This window comes from Balaenoptera acutorostrata, chromosome 15, assembly GCF_949987535.1.
Source record: "Balaenoptera acutorostrata chromosome 15, mBalAcu1.1, whole genome shotgun sequence".
NCBI lineage: Eukaryota > Metazoa > Chordata > Mammalia > Artiodactyla > Balaenopteridae > Balaenoptera > Balaenoptera acutorostrata.
The window spans coordinates 60,106,887-60,131,364 of NC_080078.1; the positions used below are offsets into that span (position 1 = coordinate 60,106,887).

Sequence of the window (24,478 nt, forward strand, 5' to 3'; positions counted from 1 at the left end):
GGTGGTGATCAGGAATGTGGGTCCCTCTGCAACCTCCTCCCAGTTGATGGGGCTGGCAGAAACCTGTCCCAACATGGGCTCCTTGCAAAAAGTCTATGTTGGTGGTCATGGTCCTGCCCCCTCTTCCCAAGTCTGGAGCTGAGGGAAACCGCTGTGAGTGCAAGGTCTAGAGCTGCCTGAGCCAAGATACAGGGAAGGGCAGTTAGTGAGGGGAAGGCTCAACTCTTCTAAAAGGTGGATAAAGCCATTGTCCTCCTGTTTTGGTAGCTAACAAGGGCTTGAGACTGAGTAATCAAGGTTTCCATGTTCACTGAGAAGAGGGAGAATGTGCATGTGTGTGAGAAGAGAGAGGAAGAGAGAACGATTTTGGGGGTGAGGTGAGCCGGTGGGGGCCCAAGGATCAGCCCCAGGACCATGCTCCATTAGTCCCAGCTGTCAGTGGGGAGGTTTCTGAGCACTCCTTCCAGAGGCTGACCTCCAAGGACGAGCCTGAGGCTGCGCTTGGCCAGAGTCTGGTCTGACGCCAGGGGGTGCTGGGAGGCAGGTGACACAGTCCTGCCAGCAGAACTGGAGGCCCTAGAGCCCTGCGCCTTCTGGTCCAGGGTCTGGCTTGGGCTAGCAGGGTGATGTGCGGTCCCTGCAAAATGAACAAGACAAGAATGAGGATGTAGGAGATTTCCCTACAGTTTCCTGGTGTGGAACTGGAGCTTTCTGGAGCTGCCCTGTGCTGTCATTAGCTTTCAGTCCTATTTAGTGACGTGAGAATGGTCGGATCACCCTCAGGCATCTAGGTGCACCTTGGCCTAGTCTTGGCATAAACAGCCACGTAAGAGGAGCTGTCTGGAGAACTAGATTTTGAAGGCTGGCCTTAGGCTAGACTCTGTGAGCCTGGTTTTCTTGAGAATAAAACTGGAGCATAATAACAGCCTCACAGGTGGCTACCAGGGTCAAATATGATGATAGGGTTGTGGAAACTGTTTGGATCAGCCCCAGAATGGTGCTCCTGCTAATCAGATCCATTTCCAGCTCTTTCGCTTACTTGTTTCTCTCCTTCAGCTCTGAGTTGGGGGCAATTACTGGCTTGTTCTTCACCAAATCCAGTTCCAGGGACATAGAAATAGACTAAGTTTCCATCGTGGATGGTATGGCCTGTGGCTGAAGTCCAGGCTTTGATGGGCACCATGTCCATGTGTGACCTCCAGGCTCCGTCCCATCCCAGCTTGATGCACGTAGAATCACAGGACGGACAGAGCCAGGGTTCCCCGCATCACTGTTACCGAGCAGGACCCTATGGGGCCTTCCTGGGACAGGCTTTCCCCCATATCCTCTGCTTTATCTCTTCTCTGAAGTACCTAGATAACAGTATTTGATGCACATTTCCTGAGTTGTTTTACAGATGTGAAAACACCCCACCAAATGGAAGAGGTTAACTACTTGATGACCATGAGAACATAGCCCCAGGCCTCCTGGAGCCTAAGGACTGATAATGTTAACCCCAGTGACACCACCCTGTTCCCTCACCATCAGCCAATCAGAGAATTGTGCATGAGCTGATCACACACCCTATGACCCCCTTCCCTCACCTGGCTTTTAAAAATGCTTTGTCGAAACCCTCTGGGGAGCTTGGGACTTTTAGGGCATGAGCCACCTGTCTCCTTGCATGACACTGCAATAAACCTTTCTCTGCTCCAAACTCTGATGTTTCAGTTTGTTTGGCCTCACTGTGCGTTGGGCGTGTTGCAGCAAAAATAGAAATGAGACTTAAATAGAAATGAGACTTTTCTTTTCTGATAAACAAGGAAAATAAGGAAACAATGAACAGGCTGGGGAAACAGCATAAACAGGCCTGAAAGAGTTAAGCAATCTTGGTTATTCTTTAGCGGTTACTACTAACAAACACTTGTAGCTAGACTTGTTCTTCACAAAGCTAAACAAAGCTAATTACTCTCTGACTCCATAGGAATTGTTCTCTGCACCTGGCATTCTTCTCCCCCTATACTCCCTTGTAGCATTCTGCATTTCAAAAAGAAGGTCACGATAACTTCAGGGACATCAGATCTGGTAGCTGAGCCACCTGAGGCCAGCTTTGGCTGTATATTTGCAGAAGAAAAGAAAAACATGTAAGACCTTCATTACTTTGAGCCTTATCACCTTCCCAGGCCACAAGCCCTGGGATATAAACCTCTCTCTATTCCCCAGGGAGTGGGGCACAGTTCTTGAGGCCCTAGCCCCCTGTGTTTCCTCTTTGCCTGGCAAAGAATAAAGGTACTCTTTCTCGTTTCCATATTTCTTTTTTGGCATCAGTGCACAGAGAGTCAATATTTTGGAATCAAATTTTAGGGGCTCGTCCAGGATCTTCTCATGGGCAGGTGGCCCTGCAGGGCCCCTTGGCTTGATCGGAGGCTTGGGAATCTCTCTCCACACCAGCCTCCTACAGGAGAGATGAGGGTTGGGGGATTTCTCTGAGGCCAGATCACCAGGGACTCCCTGCCGCAGGGCCGTGCCCCGATCACACCTGACCCGCCTTCTCGGCTGCAGAACTCTGAGGCTGCGGTGGAGAATGGGGGAGAGGTTGACCTAGAAGCTGCTGAAGCTTTTTTTTGCCTTGAGGGCACCTTTTTCCCTTCCCTGTGCCAGCTCGGACTTCTACTCTGAGAAGACATTAACTCTTGGAATATCAGAAAGAGGGTGTTTGGTACGTCATGACACACCCGCCAGCATTTTGGTAAGTCCTCTGGGGTGCACAACTGAGGTCTTTTGACTTTGTCTGTTTGGGGAACTTCAGTTCCAATTTGGGGAATTCTCCCTGTAAAGGGGAATTCTGTTTGTAAGGTGCCGTTTTGGACAAACATCACAGGCTTAGCGGGACTTGGAAGTCACGTTTGGGCATTTCTGACGTTTGGCTTTTTGATATCTGTGCATCTCTTTGCCGCTTGTTTTACTTTGAGTGTGACTTTCCACTAACGAGGTTTGGTTTGAGCGTGCAGACATCTGGTACTAACTGCTTGAGCTAAAATGGGAAGCGCTTCCTCTAAGGTTCCACCCTCACCTGGGAACCCTTTGGGGAAAATTTTAAATGACTGGTCAACCTATAGCTATCATCCAGTGACAAAAAAAAAATGGCCTGAAAATGGATCTCTTACAATTAGATCTTTAATGCCACAGGATGGGAAAATGGACTGAGGTTCCCTTATGTTCAGGACTTTATGCCCCTTTTATCATAATCCTGCTCTATGTGACTCCGTAATCAAAAGCCTGAGGAATCAAAAAATCTCTCCTAACATTATAAATGATCCCCTCTTAACTCCTCCCAACTCTCAGGGGGGAAACAAGCTTTCCCCACTCCTGCAAGTTCCCTTACTGTTCCAGATTCTTCTGATCAAACTAAGACCCCATCTCCCCAGAGAAACAATCCCTGCTAGGACAACATTTTATCAGCCAGTCTCCCCCTGTTATTAGGGCCAATTCAAGCACGATTTGGTCTATATTTTAGCTATGAAACTATGACTATAGAAAGGAAAGATGATTTTCTTTTGACAGTATGGCCATAATATTCTTTAGACTCTGGAGAAAATTGGTTAAAATAAAACTTTTTTTGAAATTGCCAAACTAATTCTTTTTTACATGTGCAATTAGAAAAAGCTAGCTTGCTGAAGTACTTGTTTTCAGAATTCTGACCCTGAGAGAATAAAAATATGCCTAGGAGAAAGCTTGAAGTTAACACTTATCATGTCCTTGAGATACAAACACGGCCCACTTTGCCTGAGACTTCAGCCTTGGGTTAATTAGTAGAACTTCAAGCCAAGAAAAAAAGGGGGGGGGGTGCAAAGAGACATTTTAAATCTCAAGCAGAAGCTATGAGATCTCTGTCTGTCTGGATACCTGTGTATGTCTCAGTATGTGTTCTTGTCTTTGGATTATATTGCTGAGGTTAATTTGTAAATGAGCTCTATTTAATTGGCTTAAAAGAAAAGTAAGTGCTTACAAATCAAACAATTCTAAATACAAGAGAAATTAAGCTAAATGAATTTCAGGTTCACGTGAACTGGGAAATATTCAATATTAAATTAATACTGGTATTAATGTTTAAGTTTGTTGATCTAATTAATATAGACATGTCTTTAGAGTCATCAACATTAAGTATACTTTTATTGTGCCTAGGTTTAATATAAGCTAAATAAGATCTTATTATATCTGTTGCAAATTTGTCAACAAGGAAAGTAACTCGATGTGAAGAAACTTTTAAAAAAAGAAAATACAAATAAGACTGTAGAGCAGAAACTAACACAGCATTGTAAAGCAACTATACCCCAATTAAAAAAAAAAAGAAATAATACAGAGGGATCCTGTGAACCCTTTACCCAGTTTCTTTAAATAGTAACATCTTTCAAAGCAGTTTTTAATACAAGCTATACTTATTGGAATAAAATGTTGAAGACATTTAAAAAAAAAGATAACTTCCCTCTGTGAATAAATTTCTGAGAGTCAGCCAGTCAGTCTGACCCAAGAAACCATGCTTCTACAGCTGACTTCAACCCACTTCTACTCCTGAAAGTCTTCCAAACTCTGAAATCCATGCCTCCCCAAAGTCTTTCAATTTATCCCCATGCCTTGTCCAAATGTTTGCTTTGCTAAAGGAGACTGCCTTGCTAGCATCACTCTTACCCAGAGACAGCATGACTGTCTAACAGAGGAATGGTTGAATAAATAGTAGTATAATCCATACCATGACATTTTCCCTAGTTCTTAAAAAGAACAAGTTAGATCTCTGTCTAATAAATCTCTATCTACTAAATTAAAAAGAAAAAACAAATGAGATAAGAGCTTTGGGTAAACTTTTTAGGAATAATTATGTTTAGGAAAGTCTACTTAAGAATAATCTCTCCAGATATTTGACGACTTGAAAATTTAGAGTTGTGCTAAATTAAGTTAAATGATGGAAGTTTATTGAATAACTAGGCCACTGCCAAATAAAATAAGATACTAAAATATCCCAAGGAGAGATATTAAACTAATTAGGTTGATTTGGTATGTTAAATTACATGCGAAATATTGTCAAATGAGCAACAAATCTTCTTAGGTTACATTGCATGGTAAATGTTACTAATATAGATACTCTAGAAATTATATGGGATTCCTAAATTTCTGATATGTCCGGGTAAAATGTTATCACTCATAATTCTAGTTATCATCTTAAAGTGTTGTACGTCACAGCAGTAACCAAGTTACTTTGTCAATTGCATTGTAATCAGATTTTAAACATGCCTTCTTAAATCTTTTGTCATTATAGACACTTACGCTTTCACTCGAATGCATTTGCAAAAGTGCTACCTCTTCAAGATTTATAGAAAGGACTTTCTAAGATTAAATTAAAGATTAATTAGGCAAATAAATTTTGTGATTAACAGTAAGCTGGTACCAGACTGGAATTTGGTTCTCTGTTAAGAGAACAAAGTTTTCTTGGAATGCTGCTTTTGATAACAGACTGTGTACATTTCTTTGCCTTTAAGTGATTTATATTTGTTTTTAAAATATTTTGTTACTTTGATAAAGTAAATACGTATTATTTCACAATGACCTATGAAGATTATGACCCATGTAGATAAAGTTCATTCTGCTACTACAAAAATTAACCCCTTGTTGTCAGACTTTTGCTATCCTGATGTCCTTGTAGCATGGCAACAGTCTACTCCTAAGTCAGAGAATTCAAAATGGGTCAACAATAGCTGTAAATTAAACAGTCAGGGCTATGGAAAATCCAAGACAGCTGCTTGGCTTTTCCCGGCTCCCTGACAAACCTCATTTTTATTTAATGGGTTAAAGCCTTCCCCTGGCTACAGGGTTAATGCCCTCAAAATGAAAAAAAAAAAAAGGTTAAAATGTGTTTTCCACTTGGGGTATACTTTCTACAATCTCCAGTGATCAAGGCACCCACTTCAGTGGACAAATCACACAAGCCTTAACAAAAACTTCACAAACTTCTTAAGAATTATCACGGTCACTATCATCCTCAATCATCAGGTAAGGACAACAGAACTAATGGAAAAACCGGACTCAAACAGAACAAAAATTAATTACATGGGATCAAATGAACTGCTAAATATGATGATAATTTTTATGACTTTTTGTCTGACATATTACTGGCTTTTAATCTTTGTTTTTCAGATATAAAGAAGCTCTTCTCCTCAAGCTACTTATGGTTTACAACAATTTGGTAATTTATATCTGTGGGTAAAATTAAAACAATTTTCTTTTCTCTCTGCCTGGTCCCGCAGAAAAAAATTGGAGACTGTTGGGTAATGAACAGCCTTATCAGGTAAATAAAGAAGACAGTCTCCTGACAGATACAAAAGTCTCAAAGTATTTTAAAAACCTCTAGAAGAGAAAAATCCAGCTAGGATGGCGGGCCTTTGGCATGGCTTTCTTGGCCTTAAGAGAACTTTGGGAATTTAGTCTGAGACTCCTTCTGAGGAATTATGCCAGAGTCAATGTAAAGAAACCTATGTGGTCAATGGACCACACTAATTTTAAAAACAAATTAGTCTTGGCTATGTTTAATAGAAATTGGGATAATTTTAGAAAAAATTATGTTTCCCTAAATATTAGATTCTAGTTTTGTTAATTAAGGTCTGTGTTTACTAAGACTCATTTCTCAGATAGTTCCCTGCTGTTATGTTATATTGTTACAAAAGTTAATTAAACTGTCAGAAGGACATTCTAAGTGTGTTTCTGAAGCCTAACTTCAAAAATCAATCTTTAGATGAAGATCAGATGCTCCATGATCTACAACCAGGAGATTAACACCAGCCTATGGTCATTTAAATTTAAAGAAACAGTCAGACTATACTGAGGATAATCAGTCTAGTAACACTAGAAAATTGGGCTGGGTGCCTTATTGTATATTGTATATATACAAGATAGGTGTATACAATATTAGGTGTATATACACCTAATTGTATATTGACAATGCCAATATACAATTTCCCTGAAAGATAAGGATTGGTACAGAACAGACTAAGTCAGATGACCTGGGATATACTGGGCCACACCTCATGGAAGTTCTTGGCTTAATTCGTACTTATGACTTTACTAATACTGCTAGCTATGTTATTTGTATTTTGTCTATTTTACAAGATTGTTGTTTCCTGCATTACCAAATGTGTGACTGGGCCTCTGATAAAATGATGATATATAGTTCCATATGAGATCAATGATTGTAATAGTGTAACTCTATATATGGAAAGAAACAACAAGAGGGAATATTTTCCTGGACCATAAGAGACTAGTAAGCCAGGTGGTCCAGAGACTTTTTGCTACTAGTAAAGCCTAATTCAGTAATAGCACATTGAGTAGCCTATCAACAAAATCTTTACCAGACTTCGGAATGAGCATTCCTAGCACCATGGGATGAAATGGTCATAAAATGCCCCCCAAACTGTGGTCGAACTTATGACCATGAAGGGGCCCTGCTGACTGGAAACTGACACTTGCAGTCTACCTCTACAAGGATTAAATCATGAGCTGCTACAGCTGCTGACCTTCAACACCCCCTGCTTCAACACCCCCTGAACTCTGTTCAGGGGGGAGATCAGAAATGAGGCATTCTGTGCTCTGGGAAAAACTGACAGAACAGGCCTTCAGATAGTTAGATATTTTCAGGTAAGGATTTTCATAAACCCAAATTCTTGAATTTTCTCATACCTAGAAAAACACTAAAATTACTAACAGTGGCAACTGCTTTGGTTTATATGTTTATTATATGTTAATACCACATAAAAGGTTAAAACCTACTTGGCTAAAATTAGACAACTGGCTACCTGGCTACAAGTCTCCTCAAAGTGCCAAGTCTAGATTAGGATTCAGCCTCATTCTCCTAAAAAGAATTAAGATCTATTCTGTCTATTAATATTCAGGTGGTCACTCCTCCAACTACTTCTGAGTCTGTTACACCTACATCAATCACACTGGGCTGATAGAAAAGACATCAAAACTATATATGACCATGCCAAATGGCTCCATTCCTTTGGACAGGATAACCCAAACACTGACTCTATCTGGACCACAATTAAAATTGTTATCAAATGTAACTTGGTTCTTATTCCTGCTTTGGCCCCTGGTTACAGTAATTCTTTTCCTGATCTTTGGCCTCTGCCTTTTTTAAAACTGCTTGTTAAGTTTTGTCTCTTCCAGAATACAACAGGTTCACATCAAGATAATCACGATACAGAGATTCCAGCCACTCCTCGGAACAGATCCTGCCAAAATAACAACAGAAGTCACCCTGGGGCCCCTTAATGAGACAAGGCGAGAGCTCCATGACCCCAACTAGGTAAGGTCTATGATATGAGCCCCTTGCCAGTCTGAAGAAGCTACAGAAGACAGACCGTCATCTCTCATCCTATCAATAAAGATTTCTTGGGGTTCATGTATCTCAGGGGGGATTTAAGTAGGAGATAGATGGGCCCCTGGGCTGGACAGCTGATGTTTGTCAAATGGACCAAAACTGAAGTTTTGTCCTCAGCCAGGTAAGAACGATGCCCATTTCCCTTCCTCCATTGATATGGAGGGAATGAACTAGCAGTGGGGAATTTGTTGCAGCAAAAATAGAAATGAGACTTTTCTTAAATAGAAATGAGACTTTTCTTTTCTGATAAACGAGGAAAATAAGGAAACAATGAACAGGCTGGGGAAACAGCATAAACAGGCCTGAAAGAGTTAAGCAATCCTGGTTATTCTTTGGCAGTTACTACTAACAAACACTTGTAGCTAGACTTGTCCATCACAAAGTTAAACAAAGCTAATTACTCTCTGACTCCATAGGAATTGTTCTCTGCATCTGGCATTCTTCTCCCCCTATACTCCCTTGTAGCATTCTGCATTTCAAAAAGAAGGTCAAGATAAATTCAGGGACACCAGATCTGGTTGCTGAGCCACCTGAGGCCAGCATTGGCTGTATATTTGCAGAAGAAAAGAAAAACATGTAAGACCTTCATTACTTTGAGCCTTATCACCTACCCCAGGCCACAAGCCCTGGGACATAAACCTCTCTCTCTATTCCCCAGGGAGGGGAGCACAGTTCTTGAGGCCCTAGCCCCCTGTGTTCCCTCTTTGCCTGGCAAAGAATAAAGGTACTCTTTCTCATTCCTCCAAAACTCTGTCTTCGTATTTCCTTTTGGCATCAGTGCACAGAGAGCCAATATTTTGGCATCAGGCACACGAACTTGCGCTAACATTACCACTTGGGAACAAAGTGGCCATCAAGTGGAAACACCCAATTTGGACTTTATGGAGTGAGAAATAAAGTTTTATTGTGTTTGAGCCATTAGCTGTTTTTGGCCTGTTTGTTACATCAGTGTAATTCTAGTGCTTACTTCAAGAAAGAGAAGCTAAATGAGGGCAGCAACAGAGGCTACTGGAGTTTTCCAGGGAAAGAATAACCATCTTCCTCAGCTCTCCCCCACACCCTAGTCCCACTGATGTGTTCAGATAACCCTTTCATATACTGTAATATTGACTTAATCAGCATAAAATGGAAAGAAAGAGCTTTAGATCTGTAATAAAAAATTCAAATTTGGAGAGGGGCAAACTTTAGATCAGCAGCCAGTAGAGAAAAGAGGGGAAGGGAGTGGGTAAGGTGGACAGGAACATTGGGACTGTAGGTGAGGTAGGAGATAGATGGGGCCCCCCCCAGGGGTAAGCAGCTAGAGTTCATTCCCCAAGGACAGAAACTCCAAAATATCAATAGCAGGATGATCAAGAGAGGAGGCTGGGCCCTGCCCAGATAAGAGATAAAAGACCACATATTTCTCATTCTTGAAGTCAAGGAGACCTTCCTGACTAGAAAGCTCCTTGGAGGTCAAAAGGGGAGTGATGTCAAGGCCACCCATAGGCCTCTTTGCTGGAATCCATCTTGGCTGAAAGATGCTCATGCACACACAGGGGAGGACCCAGAGATATACCAAATACAGACTCAGAACCAGGCAAATCAAAATGATAGGCCAAAGAAAACCCAGAAGAAATGCCCCATATAAGTGATTTAAATTACCACAAGGGCGTGACTCTCTCTGAGCCTGCCCCTGTGTCTATCCACAAGTACTGTACTCTTTTTCCTCCTAATAAACACTTTACTTGTTTCACTACCTTCCTTCTTTGTGGGAATTCTTTTCTGCAAAGCTGAAGGGCCAGGGCCTTATCACTGACCATTTGTCTAGTGGCTAGGATTCTGCGCTTTCACTGCTGCAACCCGACCTTTATCTCTGGCCAGGAACCAAAACCTTGCTTAAAGCTGCTGCAGGCCGAGGTCTCCCACGATCATGGGGACATGAATGGACAGTGCCAAACCAATGTAAGTTTCTTGCTTTCTCATGTGAAATGTTTTATAAACCTATTTTTTCCTTCCATCCATGTCCAAATACGTCCATTCCATTTTTTTGTCTTGTTTTTGTTGGTGATATGACAACATAGTATCACATTTACTCCATTTCCTGCCCTGTGTGGAAAAATTAGGTGAATTCAAACACTTTCTTCAGGGACTTCCTTGGTGGTCCTGTGGGTAAGACTCCACGCTCCAAATGCAGGGGGCCAGTGTTCAATCCCTGGTCTGGGAACTAGATCCTGCATGCATGCTGCAACTAAGAGTTCACATGCCACAACTAAGAGTCTGCATGCTGCAACTAAAGATCCTGCATGCCACAATGAAGACCCAGCGCAGCCAAAATAAATAAATAAATAAATAGGGCTTCCCTAGTGGTGCAGTGGTTGGGAATCTGCCTGCTAATGCACGGGACATGGGTTCGAGCCCTGGTCTGGGAGGATCCCACGTGCCGCGGAGCAACTAGGCCCGTGAGCCACAACTACTGAGCTTGCATGTCTGGAGCCTGTGCTCTGCAACAAGAGAGGCCGCGATAGTGAGAGGCCCACGCACAGCGATGAAGAGTGGCCCCCACTTGCCACAACTAGAGAAAGCCCTCGCATAGAAACGAAGACCCAACACAGCCAAAAATAAATTAATAAAAATAAATTAAATGGGGAGCTTTTAAAAAATAAAATAAAATAAAAATAAATAAATAAATAATAAAAAAACAAACAAAAAACCCCACAAAAAACACTTTCTTCAGCGCCACAATAAGTGCCAGCCATTCGTTCTTCTGCATTCCATCTCTGAACGAGGCTTCCAAGCTATCGATGGACTGCAGCTGATCTTGCTGACAAGAATGTCTGTAGCTTTGAAATGCCTTCCATATATTTTGGAGACTCACCAGGAATAGGTTCTACATTGACACAGACCTCTTGTCCTCATTTTGTAACATCCACTTGTTTATGGCTTATTTCAATACTTGTTGCTATTCCAATATCAACAAGTGTTTGCTAGGGATACACACAGGTGCCCATTTTTGCTCCTGATCTGCTTCTACAGTCACTCTGCACTACTGGAGCTCAAGAACTGAGGATTTTCATCTTCAGGGAAATACTGCTATGTGCTTAAATTCTTCTAGAGTCTTGCTTATATGTTACAAAGGCATCAAATAAATGATAAGTAATTTCTGCACTAAAAATTCTAACTCCTAAACTCTCAGCCATTTCTTGTGCATCTCATTCAATTTCCACATCGAAGGTCAAAATTACCGCATATTGATACTTTAATTTTGACACAGGGACAATCCTTGGAAAATGAGATCAGCTCAGAGATGGTCTCTTTCAATTTGACCTTTCCTCACTCCCAAGGTAGAGATGGTCTGTGATTATTTCCCTTTGAAGCTCTGTGGCACCTTTTTTGGAATATGTGTGGCTTTTTCTCACCCTGTTATTCTAGCTATTCCAGTGCTGCTCTTTTTTCTAAGAGAATACAAACTGGTTCTGGTGGGAGTAGCAGCTGCTAGATGCAAATCTCCCTATTTCTCCTCCTAAAGAAAATGCTTAAAACAGCACACAAAACAAATACTTCCTCCAACCCTGGCAGCAGTGATTCCTGTCAGCCAACCTCAGAGCATCTTAAAGGGATCTGGATGGGACACAAATCGTGCTCCTTCGTTGGGTTAAATAGCCAGATATTAAGAGGATATGACACGGGAAATGACAGACTCAGGAGTGAGAGTGAAGAAGACAAAGTCATTTCAGAAACGAAGACGAAATGACGAAGAACCATCACCACAGAAAATGTGGTGAGAGACTCGGGATAGAAATGAGGGAAACAACCCTGGTATTTCCCCATTTTACAGACACTCCTCCTCCTCCTACCAGCTCACGTTCATTGGTTCTCTGTGCCAGGAAGTCTGTGTAGCACTTCACACGCATAATCCCACCTCATTTGTACCACCCGCGAGGTTGCCTGTGATTCACTCTTGTTTTATTTTGCCCAACTTCATATAGCTAATAATTGCCAGAGATCTGATTTCAATCCCAGATGTATCTGATTTCACAGCATTTGCTCTTTACACTTTCCCACGTGACCTTGTAAAAGTAATCATCATGAAATAGAATTTACCTTCTTTGGTGAGCTGGGTGGCATTTTTGGAGTTGCCTTTAGCTGTGTCCTCTGAATCTCTGGCTGTGGCTCTGCCTTTGAAAGATTTGTGGCTCTTTTCAACTTCATGTAGCTGCAGGAAAAAAATGAAAGGTTGATCCTGGCCAGGGAAATGAGTGTTTGAGTTTCGGAGTCCAGGATGGTGAGATCTAGAGGGCAGCCACCTTAAGTAGCCGGTTCTTGTCCTCACCGCTGGTTGGAGAGGGCACCTGGGACTCAGGTTTGCATGGCATTTGAAGGAACATCTGGCCAGGGGAGGACAGAACCTCTGCCAATCCTGTATTTCAGTGGTTTTCTATACCTGGGCAGGAGGACAGTGAGAGCAACAGAAGGAAGTGTGGGTGGGGAACTGGCAGTGAGGCTGATGAGATTAGTTCCAGAAGAGGGGGTGAGGAAGCAAGGAAGACAGGGCTTAGGGAGGATTGGTGTAGAGCCTTTACCACGTGAAGAAGGTGGGGTTGGGGGCTGGGAGAGCAGAAGAGGCAGTCAGCGTGTCAGCGGATGTTGAGAGAGGCTGCCCCAGTGTGGAGGGGACTTAAGAGACTCCTTAGGTCATGGGGCACAAACACTATGTTGTTCTGACAATGCTGTTTTCTTTAGTATTTCTAGTTTTAGTTTTAATAGGTAGGAATTACTGTGGGTACTGGTTTTATTGTGTATGAGCATTGGTTTAATCTATTGAGTTTCTCCTGTTCTTTAGCAACCGCTCAAAATTTAAGTCATTACTGTTATGTATTCCCAAATACTCTCAGAATATAAATGCATGTCATTGAGTCTCTCAAGGCTGCTTCCTACCATGCAGATAATTTGGGGTTTGGTTTAGAAGAAAGCCATTTAAAGAATATAACTGGGCTCAAAGAGCAAATTAGCAAAAACCAAAAACATAACATCTTTTTGAATGAAAACTCCCGACAGACTCACCGCTTGGATTTTCTTTCTCAGCTGGGCATTAGCTCGGGAAAGGCTTTTGGAAACTGAGTTCAGGTAGTAAATGGCCAGGCTGCAAGAGAAAAGCATGCTCCGGGGGTACTGTGATCTTGGAAAATGGCAAGAGCTGGACACCCTTCCTGAGGAATCACAGCAGGCTTTCTGGAATAGGTGACCAGACTTTGCCTCTGGGCAGGGTGGAGGGAGGTCTTACCATCCTAAGTTCTCCACTTAACATTGACAAGGTCTTGGACATCCCTGTTCTCTCTTTATTTTATTGAACACATTTCTAGTTCTCAGAGTGTTTAATAAAGCTTAGCTAAAGGAATCAGTCCTCTTCTGGGAAACCTGAAGAGGCAGGAGAGAGGCAGGGTTTCTTGTCTGCAGAAGCAGCTGCTTGTGTTTCCTGGATACCTGCCCTGTGCCAGGCTCTGAGCCATGTGCATCCCACTCCACATCTCACTGGTTTTGATGAAACCCTGTGAAGAAGAAAGGATGACTCCCGTCTTTACAGGTCAGCATCCTGGAACGCAGAGACGTTAAGTCACTTGCCCAAGGCCACCCTATCTATTTGCACTCGTCGGAGACCACATTTGACGCCAAAGTCTTCAAGTGCTGAGAGAGGAGAGAGAGGTGCTAAGCGACCTGCTCCAAGCTTGCCTAGAAACACAACTGCATAGACCCCAAAGGCCCTCTACCCAGGGTGCACTGATGGGAATGTCTGTCCTGGGCTTGTGGTTTTCAGAGTCCAGCCCCCACTGGCTGACTGGGTGGCTGGGTGTCCTTTGAGGCTATAGCCTGGGCTTCCCTTTCATAGGATCTAGGATTTGGGGCTTGTCCTGGATGTACCACCTGAGAAGGAGGGGCCACAAAAGCCCCGGATGCCTCCTGGACTGGGTGCTCCGACAGCCTGTCCTTATCTGTCACTTTTCTTCCTGCATTTCAAGCCCCGGCTGCTCCAGCTGGGGTCTTCTGATCCTTGCCCTCAGGGTGGGGCTGCCCTGAGCCACTTCAGCTGAATCCTCGAGCTCTCTTACAGGCAGAAGGGAGGAACCACGCTGCCTTTGGCAGAGTGTGGGTCAGAGGCTGTCCCGTGAGCTTCCTGAAGCAAAGACTCAGAGGACCGTGGGCGACAAGAGGCCAGAAGGAGGACAGGCAAGGGACCACCATCTGTTGGGAAGGTGCCCACGAGGCCTCGCCCTCTCTCCTAATTCACAGCCCATTTGTTAGAGAGGAGCCAGAGATCAGAGAAGATAAAATGCTCCTGGGTGGCTGTGTTCCTCCTGAGGCTGTTTCCAAGCTTAGTATTTCCCTGTGCCGCCCGCCCCCGTAAGGTCAGGTTTGGTGTCTGGGTTCCAGAATTTCCTCAGGTGGTTGTCACTACCATGTCAGCCCTCCTTCATGCCAGGACTAGAAGCAGAGGATGTCTGAAGTCAAGGATGTAAGGAAATACACCTATCTGGGAGACAATTCAGCACTGTCTTCAAAGATTGAAGAAACACATACCTATGACCCAGCAATACCACGTCTAGAAGTCTATCTTAGAGAAAACTGTAATATGCGCACAAGGAGACATATAAGGAGCACATTTGCAATAGCAAAAAAGTGGAAACAACCTATCTCTATGCAGAGAAATGGTCCAATTGTGGTTTGATCACACAACTGATAAAAGAAATTTTCACATATTGAGGTATGGGGAAGTCATTCTGGTTTATACATGAGCTAACTTGAATTTTATGCTAACTAAAGTAGCCTGCTTGTGACCTATCAAGCATACATTGTACATATGCTTTTTTTTTTTTTTTTTGGTGACCTTGCGACTTGCGGGATCTCAGTTCTCTGACCAGGGATTGAACCCGAGCCACGGCAGTAAAAGCCCAGATTCCTAACCACTAGGCCATCAGGGACCTCCTATATCTGTTTTAATTATGAAACAAAAGGGCACATTGACCAGAAGTAAAGAATGTCCATGTGAAAAATAAAGATTAAATGTCTCCTTTCCTAGGATTCCAATGCTGGTCCTCCTTTGATGATAAGATTCCCTTCCCAGATGCCAAGGCCGTACTGACTCACTGTGTATGTGCTGATCTGTTATTTTTTGGAAACCTTGAAGGAATGTATCCCTGATTTGTTTAATGTTCTTTGTTCTGTCAAGATATAAAATTGTGCTGAAAACCATGCTTCTCTGGAGCAACTTCTCAGAGTTATCTAAGAAGCTGTCTTCTGGGCTATAGTCCTCAGTTTGGCTCAGATAAAACTCTTTTCTATTCCTATTATAGATTGTTTATTGATTATTTTTGTGACACAATGGAATACAGTGGAGCCATGAAAATGTGTGCTCATGGATCCACATGAAAAAGTCCCCCAAACATAATGTGAGTGAGGAAAGCTGTGTAGTCTGAACGAGTCATGAAAAATTTTTGAACTCAGAAAACAATAGTACATACACGTGATTAAATGGTCCAGATTGGAAATGAGGAAAACTAATCCAAATAGTGGTCACCTTTGGAGAGGGAGGGAGAGAGAAAGACTGGGTGGGGCTTGAAGTGTAACATTTATTTCTTTTAAAAAGAGAGACTGATCTGAAGCAAATATTGCTAAATGTTAACATCTGTTTAATCTTGTGATCCTGTACATGCTTGTCTGTATGTTTCTGTACGTTAGGAATATTTCACAATTTCCTGCCCTGTTCCTTCCTTGAGCGTTCATTGTTTGCCTCCTACGCCCCAGGCATGGGGTTGGTGTTGGGGATACAGAGATCGCCAAGCCCACCCACATCTTCAGTCTGTGAGAGGGATGGTGACAAATGCACCGAACACTCTAGTGCATGGGGTGCTCTGTAGAGAAATCCTGCGGGCCCAGCCAGGGACAGGCTGCATCAGGCCTCAGCTTTCTTGGGGAAGGGGTCTTTGATATTTCCAGTGGATGTTTTGGAGGGTGCTGCAGACAATGTCAGTACTCACCTTATGCTTTGGGCTCTATCTTCAGTGTGCTCACTGAAAGACTTACAGCTGCCAGTGCCTGAAGCCCCGCCCCACACTCGGAAACCATTCTGTCCATGAAGGCAGCTGGCCCAAACTGCCAGGCAATTAACCAACGCCTCTTCCCTTCCACATCTCCCAGCAGCACTCAACCAGTGATGGATGGGAACTGGTCTACAGATGCCCCGGATCCCTCACCCTTAAGCAGGATAACTCAGAAGCACACCTTCCCAGAACTCCCAGCAGGATTAAAGTCACCCCAGTAGTTAGAATGCACCTTCCTGTCCCTTCTCTGTCTTACTTCCCTACACACACTGCCCCCTCCAGTTGCAATTTAGATTGCGTTTAAGTCTTTGTCTGAGGATCTGCTTCTGGGAAATCCAGATTGAGAGGGCAAGAAAGAAGGACTTGCCAAGGAAGTCTCGGGGAGGTTTCCACGAGACAGAGCCATGGCCCCTGGCTAACTTACAACATCAGCAGGATGGCTGGAATGATCAGGCCTGGATTGGCGAGGAAAGCAAAAATCTTGCCCAGGAAGGTTGGGAAATCGTTTTCGACTGTCTCTTGGATGACGTCATACATTCTGTTTTTCCCACTGGAAAGAGGAGAGAATACATTATAGCGTGCTGTGAAGCTCATATGGCATAAACAACTGTGTACATACCCTGGAGGGTCCAGGCCACCACTCACAACTACTCTCCTGGAAGAACAGAGCTCTTCTCCACAGGGACTGCAGTGGAAAAAGCCCCCACGCGGGGCTGCCCTGTAGGCGAGGGCTTAGAGCTGCCTCAGCACCCTGGCTCCCCAGCTTCAAGTCCTCGGCGGCTCACAACCTCTCAAACTACCTTGGTCTCCTGTGCCTGGCACCTTCCTCGGCAAGATGAAAATGGGTTTTCTCCTATACTCTCATGGGAGAAAATGGCCTGTGGTGTAGCTACGAGACCAAGATGGAGCTTCCTCTGGGTCCCTGGGCCTGGAGGCAGCTCTCCAGATACTGATGTGATGGACAGCCTCATGGTGACTCAAAAATCCCTACAATTAGTCTTCAGATGAGAATTCCAGTATTGCCTAGGGCAGGCTCTTGGACAGTTCACAACAGTAATTTTGATTTTCTTCAAATACCTAAGAACCATTATGCAGACTGCCTTCCACAAATACCTGCCCAGAGACTACTGTCTGCTCCTGGCTTTTGGTTGGTAGCTTTGGTGCCAAGAACTGGAATTTATGGTTTGAAATTCCCGATTTAAATCCTCTCTCTTCCACTTATTAGCTGTGGGACACCATGGACAATTTACTTACTCACTTTCTGCCTGTATTCATACTCTCACTCTCCCCACTAGAGCTGTACTTTTCAATGTGGTTATTAAAATTAAATTAAATTAAATTAAAAATTCAGTTTCTTAGTCACACATTTCAAGGAGTCATGTGACTAATAGCTACTATATTTGAGAAGCAGATGTGGATTTTTTCCCCTCATATAGAAAATTCTGTTGGTTAGTGCTGCAGAGGTTTGATATCTTTGGGCAAGATACTGAAAATTTCTCTGCCCTGGCTTCCTCATCCATATAATATAGTACAATAATAAAATAGTATATACAATATGGTATTATAAATATAATAACAGCATTTGTCTCAGATTGTTTAGAGGACATAGACATGAATTCATATAAAACATTGAGTATGGGGCTGTCAAATTATAAGTGCCCTCCAAAATGTTGCATCTAGAAGCTTCATTTTTCTCTTATGTGTCAATCAGGGGTTAGCAAACAATGGCCCATGGACCAAATTTGGCTTGTAACCTGTTTTTATAAGGCCTGTGGGCTAAGAATGGCTTTTACATTTTTAAATAATTGGAAAAATATCAAAAGAAGAATAATATTTTGTGACACATAAAAATTGAAGTATGAAATTCAAACTTCAGTGTCTGTAAATGTTTTATTGGAATACAGCCATGCTCATTTATTTATGTATAGTCTCTGGTTGTTTTTGTGCTATAATAGCAGAGATGAGTGTTAGCAAACATCTGTGGCCATCTCGATGCTTAGTACTGTTGCACAGCACACTACAAATTGCAATGATGTAGTTATAACATGACAGCATTTCAAGTGCCATGCATATCACCATATTATAACATTTAATTTATTATTAGTAGTATTATTTGGCTGTGCCCTGCAGCTTGCGGGATCTTAGTTCCTCGACCAGGAATTGAACCCGCACCCTCGCCAGTGAAAGCGCAGAGTCCTAACCACTGGACCGCCAGGAGATCCCTATTATTTTTTTAATTACTACTGCATACCCATTTTGTAAAAACAAGAAAAGTGGACTTCAAATGTGACGCTTAAGTCACAATAGAATGTGGATTATTTTGTCATTGAATTATGACGTATTAGATGATGCATTAGTTTTCAGTGACTACTGTGCAACCAATTACCACACTGGAGGCTTAAAACAATACAAATTATTTTCTTACAGTTCTGGAGGTCAAAAAGTCTGAAATGGTTTCACTGGACTGAAACTAAGGTGTCAGCAGGGCTGCTCTCCTTTCAGAGGGAGGCTCTAGGGAAGAATCTGTTTCTTTTTCTCAACTTTTAGAGCTTCATTCCTTGCATTCCTTGGCTCATGGCCCCTTCCTCTATCTTCAAAGCTAGCAGCATAGAATCTTCAAATCTCTTTCTGCTTTCAAGGTCACATCACTTACTGCTCTTCTACAGTCAAATATCTCTTTGCCTCCCTCTAATAAGGACACGTGATTTAGGGCCCATCTGGGTAATTCAGACAATCTCCCCATCTCAACATCCTTAATCAGATAAGCAAAGACCATTTTGATATATAAGGTAACATCCACATGTTCCAGGGATTAGGACCTGGATATCTTTGGGAGCCATTATTCAGCCCACCAGTCTGCTCTCTGGCCTCCAAACATTCATACTCATTCCACCTGCAAAATATATTCACCACCATCCCTACATGTCCCAAAGTCTCAACCTATTACAGCATCAACTCAGAGTCCAAAAATCTCATCTAAATATCATGGACTCAAAAGTCCCAAATCTCATCTAAATCAGGTGTAGGTGAGACTTTGGGTATGATCCATTTTGGGGCAAAATTTCTCTCTATCTGTGGAGCTGTGAAACTAGAAAGCAAGTTATTTACTCCCAAAATACAATGGTGGGTCAGCCATAGGATAACAGTTATAGATATTCCAATTCCAAAAGGAAGAAAATGGAAGGAAGAAAGGAATCACCAGTTCCCAGCAATTTTGAAGTCCAATCAGCCAAATTCCATTAGATTTCAAAGGTCTGAGAATAAATTTCTCTTGGCTCAACCCTCTGTGCCTGCCTGCAGCTCTGCCCTCCAGGCCCAAGACTCTGGCCTCGGAGTCACCCTTCCTTTTTCTTGAAGAGTAGCACAGGTTTCAGCTGAGTAGATTTGATCAGCCTGTTTACTGACTATAGAATATTTGGAGTCCAACAGCTTTCCTTCATTTTGTCTCTTCTCTTCCCCTTTCAGTCCAAGCTGTGATACTGCTCATACAACAATCTCAAATACCTGGTGGGTCTTCCAAGTATGTTGTGGGAATTCAGTCCATTACACAAGAGGGTCCTACAAAGATCTTTCCCAGATAATTCCATTTCTATTTCTGGCCTCTGCTGAGATGGTTGAGAGGATCCGAGCTACATGCTTAAAGAATCATCTGTGTGAATGAATATTCAGATCCTTCAGAAGCACTAGCAAAAGGTTGTCCAGCCTCCTCCTTGGCTTTCTCCTTAGAGCATGCTTTCCTAACAGTGGATCTGTTTTTAGAGTCTTCTGCAAACTGGACAGTCTGAGAATTTCCCAAATCATCAAGTCCTGGTTCCTTTTTGCTTATCAGTTCTTTCCTCAATTTATCTCTTTCTTCTCACATTTTTAGTATAAACAGCAAGAAGAATCTAGGCTGCACCTTCAACACTTTACTTAGAAATATCCTCAGCTATAATCTCCAAAATATACAAACAGATCATATAACTCTACAACAAAAAAACAAACAACCCAATTGAAAAATGGGCAGAAAACCTTAACAGACATTTCTCCAAAGAAGACATAAAAATGGCCAGTAGGCACATGAAAAGATGCTCAATATCACCAATTATTAGAGAAATGCAAATCAAAACTACAATGAGGTACCACCTAACACTGGTCAGAATGGCCATCATTAAAAAGTCTACAAATAACAAATGCTGGAGAGAGTGTGGAGAAAAGGGAACTCTCTTACACTGTTGGTGGGAATGTAAGTTGGTGCAGCCACTATGAAAACAGTATGGAGCTTCCTCAGAAAACTAAAAATAGAACTACCATATGATCCAGCAATCCCACTCCTGGGCATATACCTGGACAAAACTATAATTCAAAAAGATACATGCACCCCTATGTTCATAGAAGCACTATTCACAATAGCCAAGACATGGAAACAACCTAAGGTCCATCGACAGATAAATGGATAAAGAAGATGTGGTACATATATACAATGGAATATTCCTCATCCATTAAAAAGAACAAAACAATGACATTTGCAGCAACATGGATACAACCAGAGATTATCATATTAAGTGAAGTAAGTCAGAAAGCGAAAGACAAATATCATATGATATCACTTATATGTGGAATCTAAAATATGGCACAAATGAATTTATCTACAAAACAGAAACAGACTCACAGATATAGAGAACAGACTTGTGGTTGCCAAGGGGGAGGCAGGGAGGGGGAGAGATGGACTGGGAGTTTGGGATTAGTAGATGCAAGCTATTATATATGGGATGGATAAACAACAAGGTCCTACTGTATAGCACAGGGAACTATATCCAATCTCCTGGAAAAAAACCATAATGGAAAAGAATATAAAAAAATGTATATATGTGTATAACTAAATCACTTTGCTGTACAGCAGAAATTAGCACAATATTGTAAATCAACTATACTTCAATAAAAAAAAACAGAGAAAAAAGTTTTTACTAAGATTGATCTTCAAAAAAAAAAAAAAAGAAATATCCTCAGCTGTGGCGGTCTAGTGGTTAAGACTCTGTGCTTCCACTGTAGGGGGCGTGGGTTCGATCCCTGGTCAGGGAATTAAGATCCCACATGCCACGCAGTGCAACCAAAAAAAAAAAAAAATATCCTCAGCTAAATATACAAGTTTATCATTTACAAATTCAGCTTTCCATACAACTGAAGGACATAGTTTATCTAAGCTTTCTGTCTCTATATAACAAGGATACCCTTTCCTCTAGTTTCCAAAATCATGGTCCTCATTTACCAGTGATGAAGTAATTAAATTGTAGGAGCTGAAGGAATGTATTCAGAGAAAATATACTTAAGACTTTTAGATTTTCCAGCAAGAGCAGTTGCTTGAAGAGTTGAGGACATTCAAACACAAGGCAAGTGATCTCAGGTGGTTTTCCTTGGCTCTTAATGAGTCAATAGATGTTACTGATACTGCTTAGTTTATTTGAGGAGTTAATGCCAAGTCTGAAGTGACTGAAGAATTAACTCCTATGAATATTCTGTGCAGGACATATATGGGTGAAATTTTCTCAAAGAAATTGAGAAAACACTAATTTAGTACAACTGAATGGAATGGAATTCAGTACAACTGAAATGAAGTGGAATCTGCTATGATGTGCTACAACTGATAATGGTCAAACTATATGTAGAGCAGAAGTCAGAGCTGAACAAATTAACAAAGCTTGTGAAATTTTCAGTGTGTGCACACTATGGTTATTCATTTTCTTATTCATCAGTAAGTAATTTGTAGAAAATATTTGAATCTATCATGTACAATTGAGTCAATAGTGTCAATGGTAAACTTCATTTGCTCTCATGACTTAATCATTTTCATATCTGTGAATTTTTATCAAAAATAGAAACTGAATATCCTGACTTGCCCTACTGCACAGCAGTCTGATAGCTTGGCAGTAATAAAGCTTTATGGCAAATTTTTTTCCTATGGTGGTAGATGTGTTGCCATGTCTCGTACAAAAATGGATCTGGCAGCAAAGATGGCTATCTGGGCAGGACAACTGATTTTTGATGATAGAGAATAGTAACTCTGAACCTCTATTATGTGAAATATCACCTCCTCCCCCCTCAAAAGAATTCCATTCTTCTCATTGGTAGTCCAGTATTACAAAAAATTATACTCTATTATTATCATATTTTGAATTTTGCCAGTAAAAACTTTGTGGGCATTTGTTTCTCTCCTGTTATGTAAGTACCTACATAATAGTCTTGATTTTGTCTCTTGATCCCCGAAGCCTAAAATATGTACTATCAGGTTCTAAAAAAGAAAAGTTAGCTGACCCCTGGTGTAGATAATGCTTCCCACCTCATAGCATTGTTATGAGTACCAGCTACCCCGAATTCGGGCAGGGCTCAAGCTTAACAAATTCGTATATATGCCCTACTATGGATTAGCACACTCCTTCAACTACTCTACAGATAACAGCACACTAAATCCTCACAGCAACAACTGAAATAAAGTGGAATCTGCTGTGACGTGCTACAACTGATAATGGTTAAACTATATACAGAGGAGAAGGTGGCATAGCTGAACAACTTAACAAAGCTTGTGAAATTTTCCATCTCAGAGGCAATGAATCTGCTGTGTAACTTGCTCAAGATGACCCAGCTGGCAAACGACAGAGCCAGCTCTAGAGTCTATGCTCTAAATCAGGAGTGGTGGCAATTTTTCTCCAAAAAAGATTTTAGGCTTTGTGAGCCAGATGGCCTCTGTTGGAACTACTCAAATTCTGCTGTTGTAGTTAGAAAGCAGCCATAGATTATATGTAAGCAAATGAGTGAGGCTGTATCCTAATAAAACTTTATTTACAAAAACAGGTGGTCTGGATTTGGTCCATGGGATGTAGTTTACCAACCCTTACTTTTAACTATATGCTCTGCAATGCTGCCCATCTCACTCATTTATCTTGCCTGCCTGGATCTGGTCCAAACCCTAAAAGTGAATTTCTGCCAGGTGAAGGGTCTGGTTCAAGCACTGACCATAAATTTTCTCCTAGACACTGGGTGTAAAGCAGGGAGAAAGAAAGAAAAAAAAAAAAAATCACACCTGCATGGAGCTTATGGTCTGGTGGGGGAGACAGACAACAAACAAGATAAAAAAGCAAAAAGAATGGCATGCTAGATGTTGGTAAAGAGATGTGATAAACAGAAGTAATGACGTGTGTGTGTGTGTGTGTGTGTGTGTGTGTGTGATTTCAGTTAGGGTCTCCAGGGAAGGCCTCTTTGAAAAGGTGACCATTGAGTAAAGCTCGGAAGCAAGTGAGAGGACAGCTGTGAAAATGCTTGAGGGATGAATGTTCTAGCTGTTGGTGGGTTTTGATCAGAAGAGTGACAGGAAGGAGGTGGCAGCCATGTGTCCTCCTGGGCTCCACTCGTGGGTCCCTTCCTCTGCTATCTGGGTGTCAGCTGTCAGGGCCTCAGGGAGCAGATGAAGCAAGAGCGGGGCAGGTGGCGAGGGCCAGACATGGCACGGGCCTACTCACTGGCCTCCTGCCTGGAACAGGTGGGTGGTCTGGGCAAAGGGGCACCGGCATTTGCACCCAGAGCCCAGCCCTCCAAACCTTGCTCAGGAAGAAGGCTAAAGAAGCTTCTGCCACTTCTGCCACATGGTTGTCCCTCAGCCTCGTGCCCAGGCCTCCTGCCGCTCGGCATGGTCCTCCACTCTGGATCCAGCCCCCCTTTCCTTCTGTCTGGACCCCCGTTCAGCCCCATCACACTCTGCTGTGAACTCTCCTGCTAACGACTCCTCTGAGCTCCCACAGCCCTTGCTGTGGGGCACCAAGCACAGGGCTTTATCAAGGTCAGTCCGTTATAAACTGAGAAGTGTCAGTTCAGCATTTCCCAAAGCATGTTGATCCACATTAGTAGGCAGGGTCGGGACTGGAGTGAGGTGGGTGAGGCCCTGGGGTGCACAGTTTAAGGAGGTACTGCCCTCGGGGTTGTGCAAGTGCAGGGTGGGCCCCTTACTAGCCTCACCCTCCTCCCTGCCCTA

At 42.5% G+C, this 24,478-nt stretch overlaps 1 protein-coding gene across 1 annotated transcript in view; it reads right to left on the reverse strand.

Annotated features, from left to right (window-relative positions):
• Positions 1-435: 435 nt before the first annotated feature.
• TMC2 (transmembrane channel like 2) overlaps positions 436-24,478 on the reverse strand; it is an 83,887-nt gene continuing 59,844 nt past the window's right edge. Inside the window, 5 exon segments of the mRNA XM_007195813.2 lie at positions 436-536; positions 539-637; positions 12,485-12,596; positions 13,445-13,523; positions 16,901-17,026. Coding sequence (XP_007195875.1) covers positions 436-536; positions 539-637; positions 12,485-12,596; positions 13,445-13,523; positions 16,901-17,026 — 517 coding nt within the window.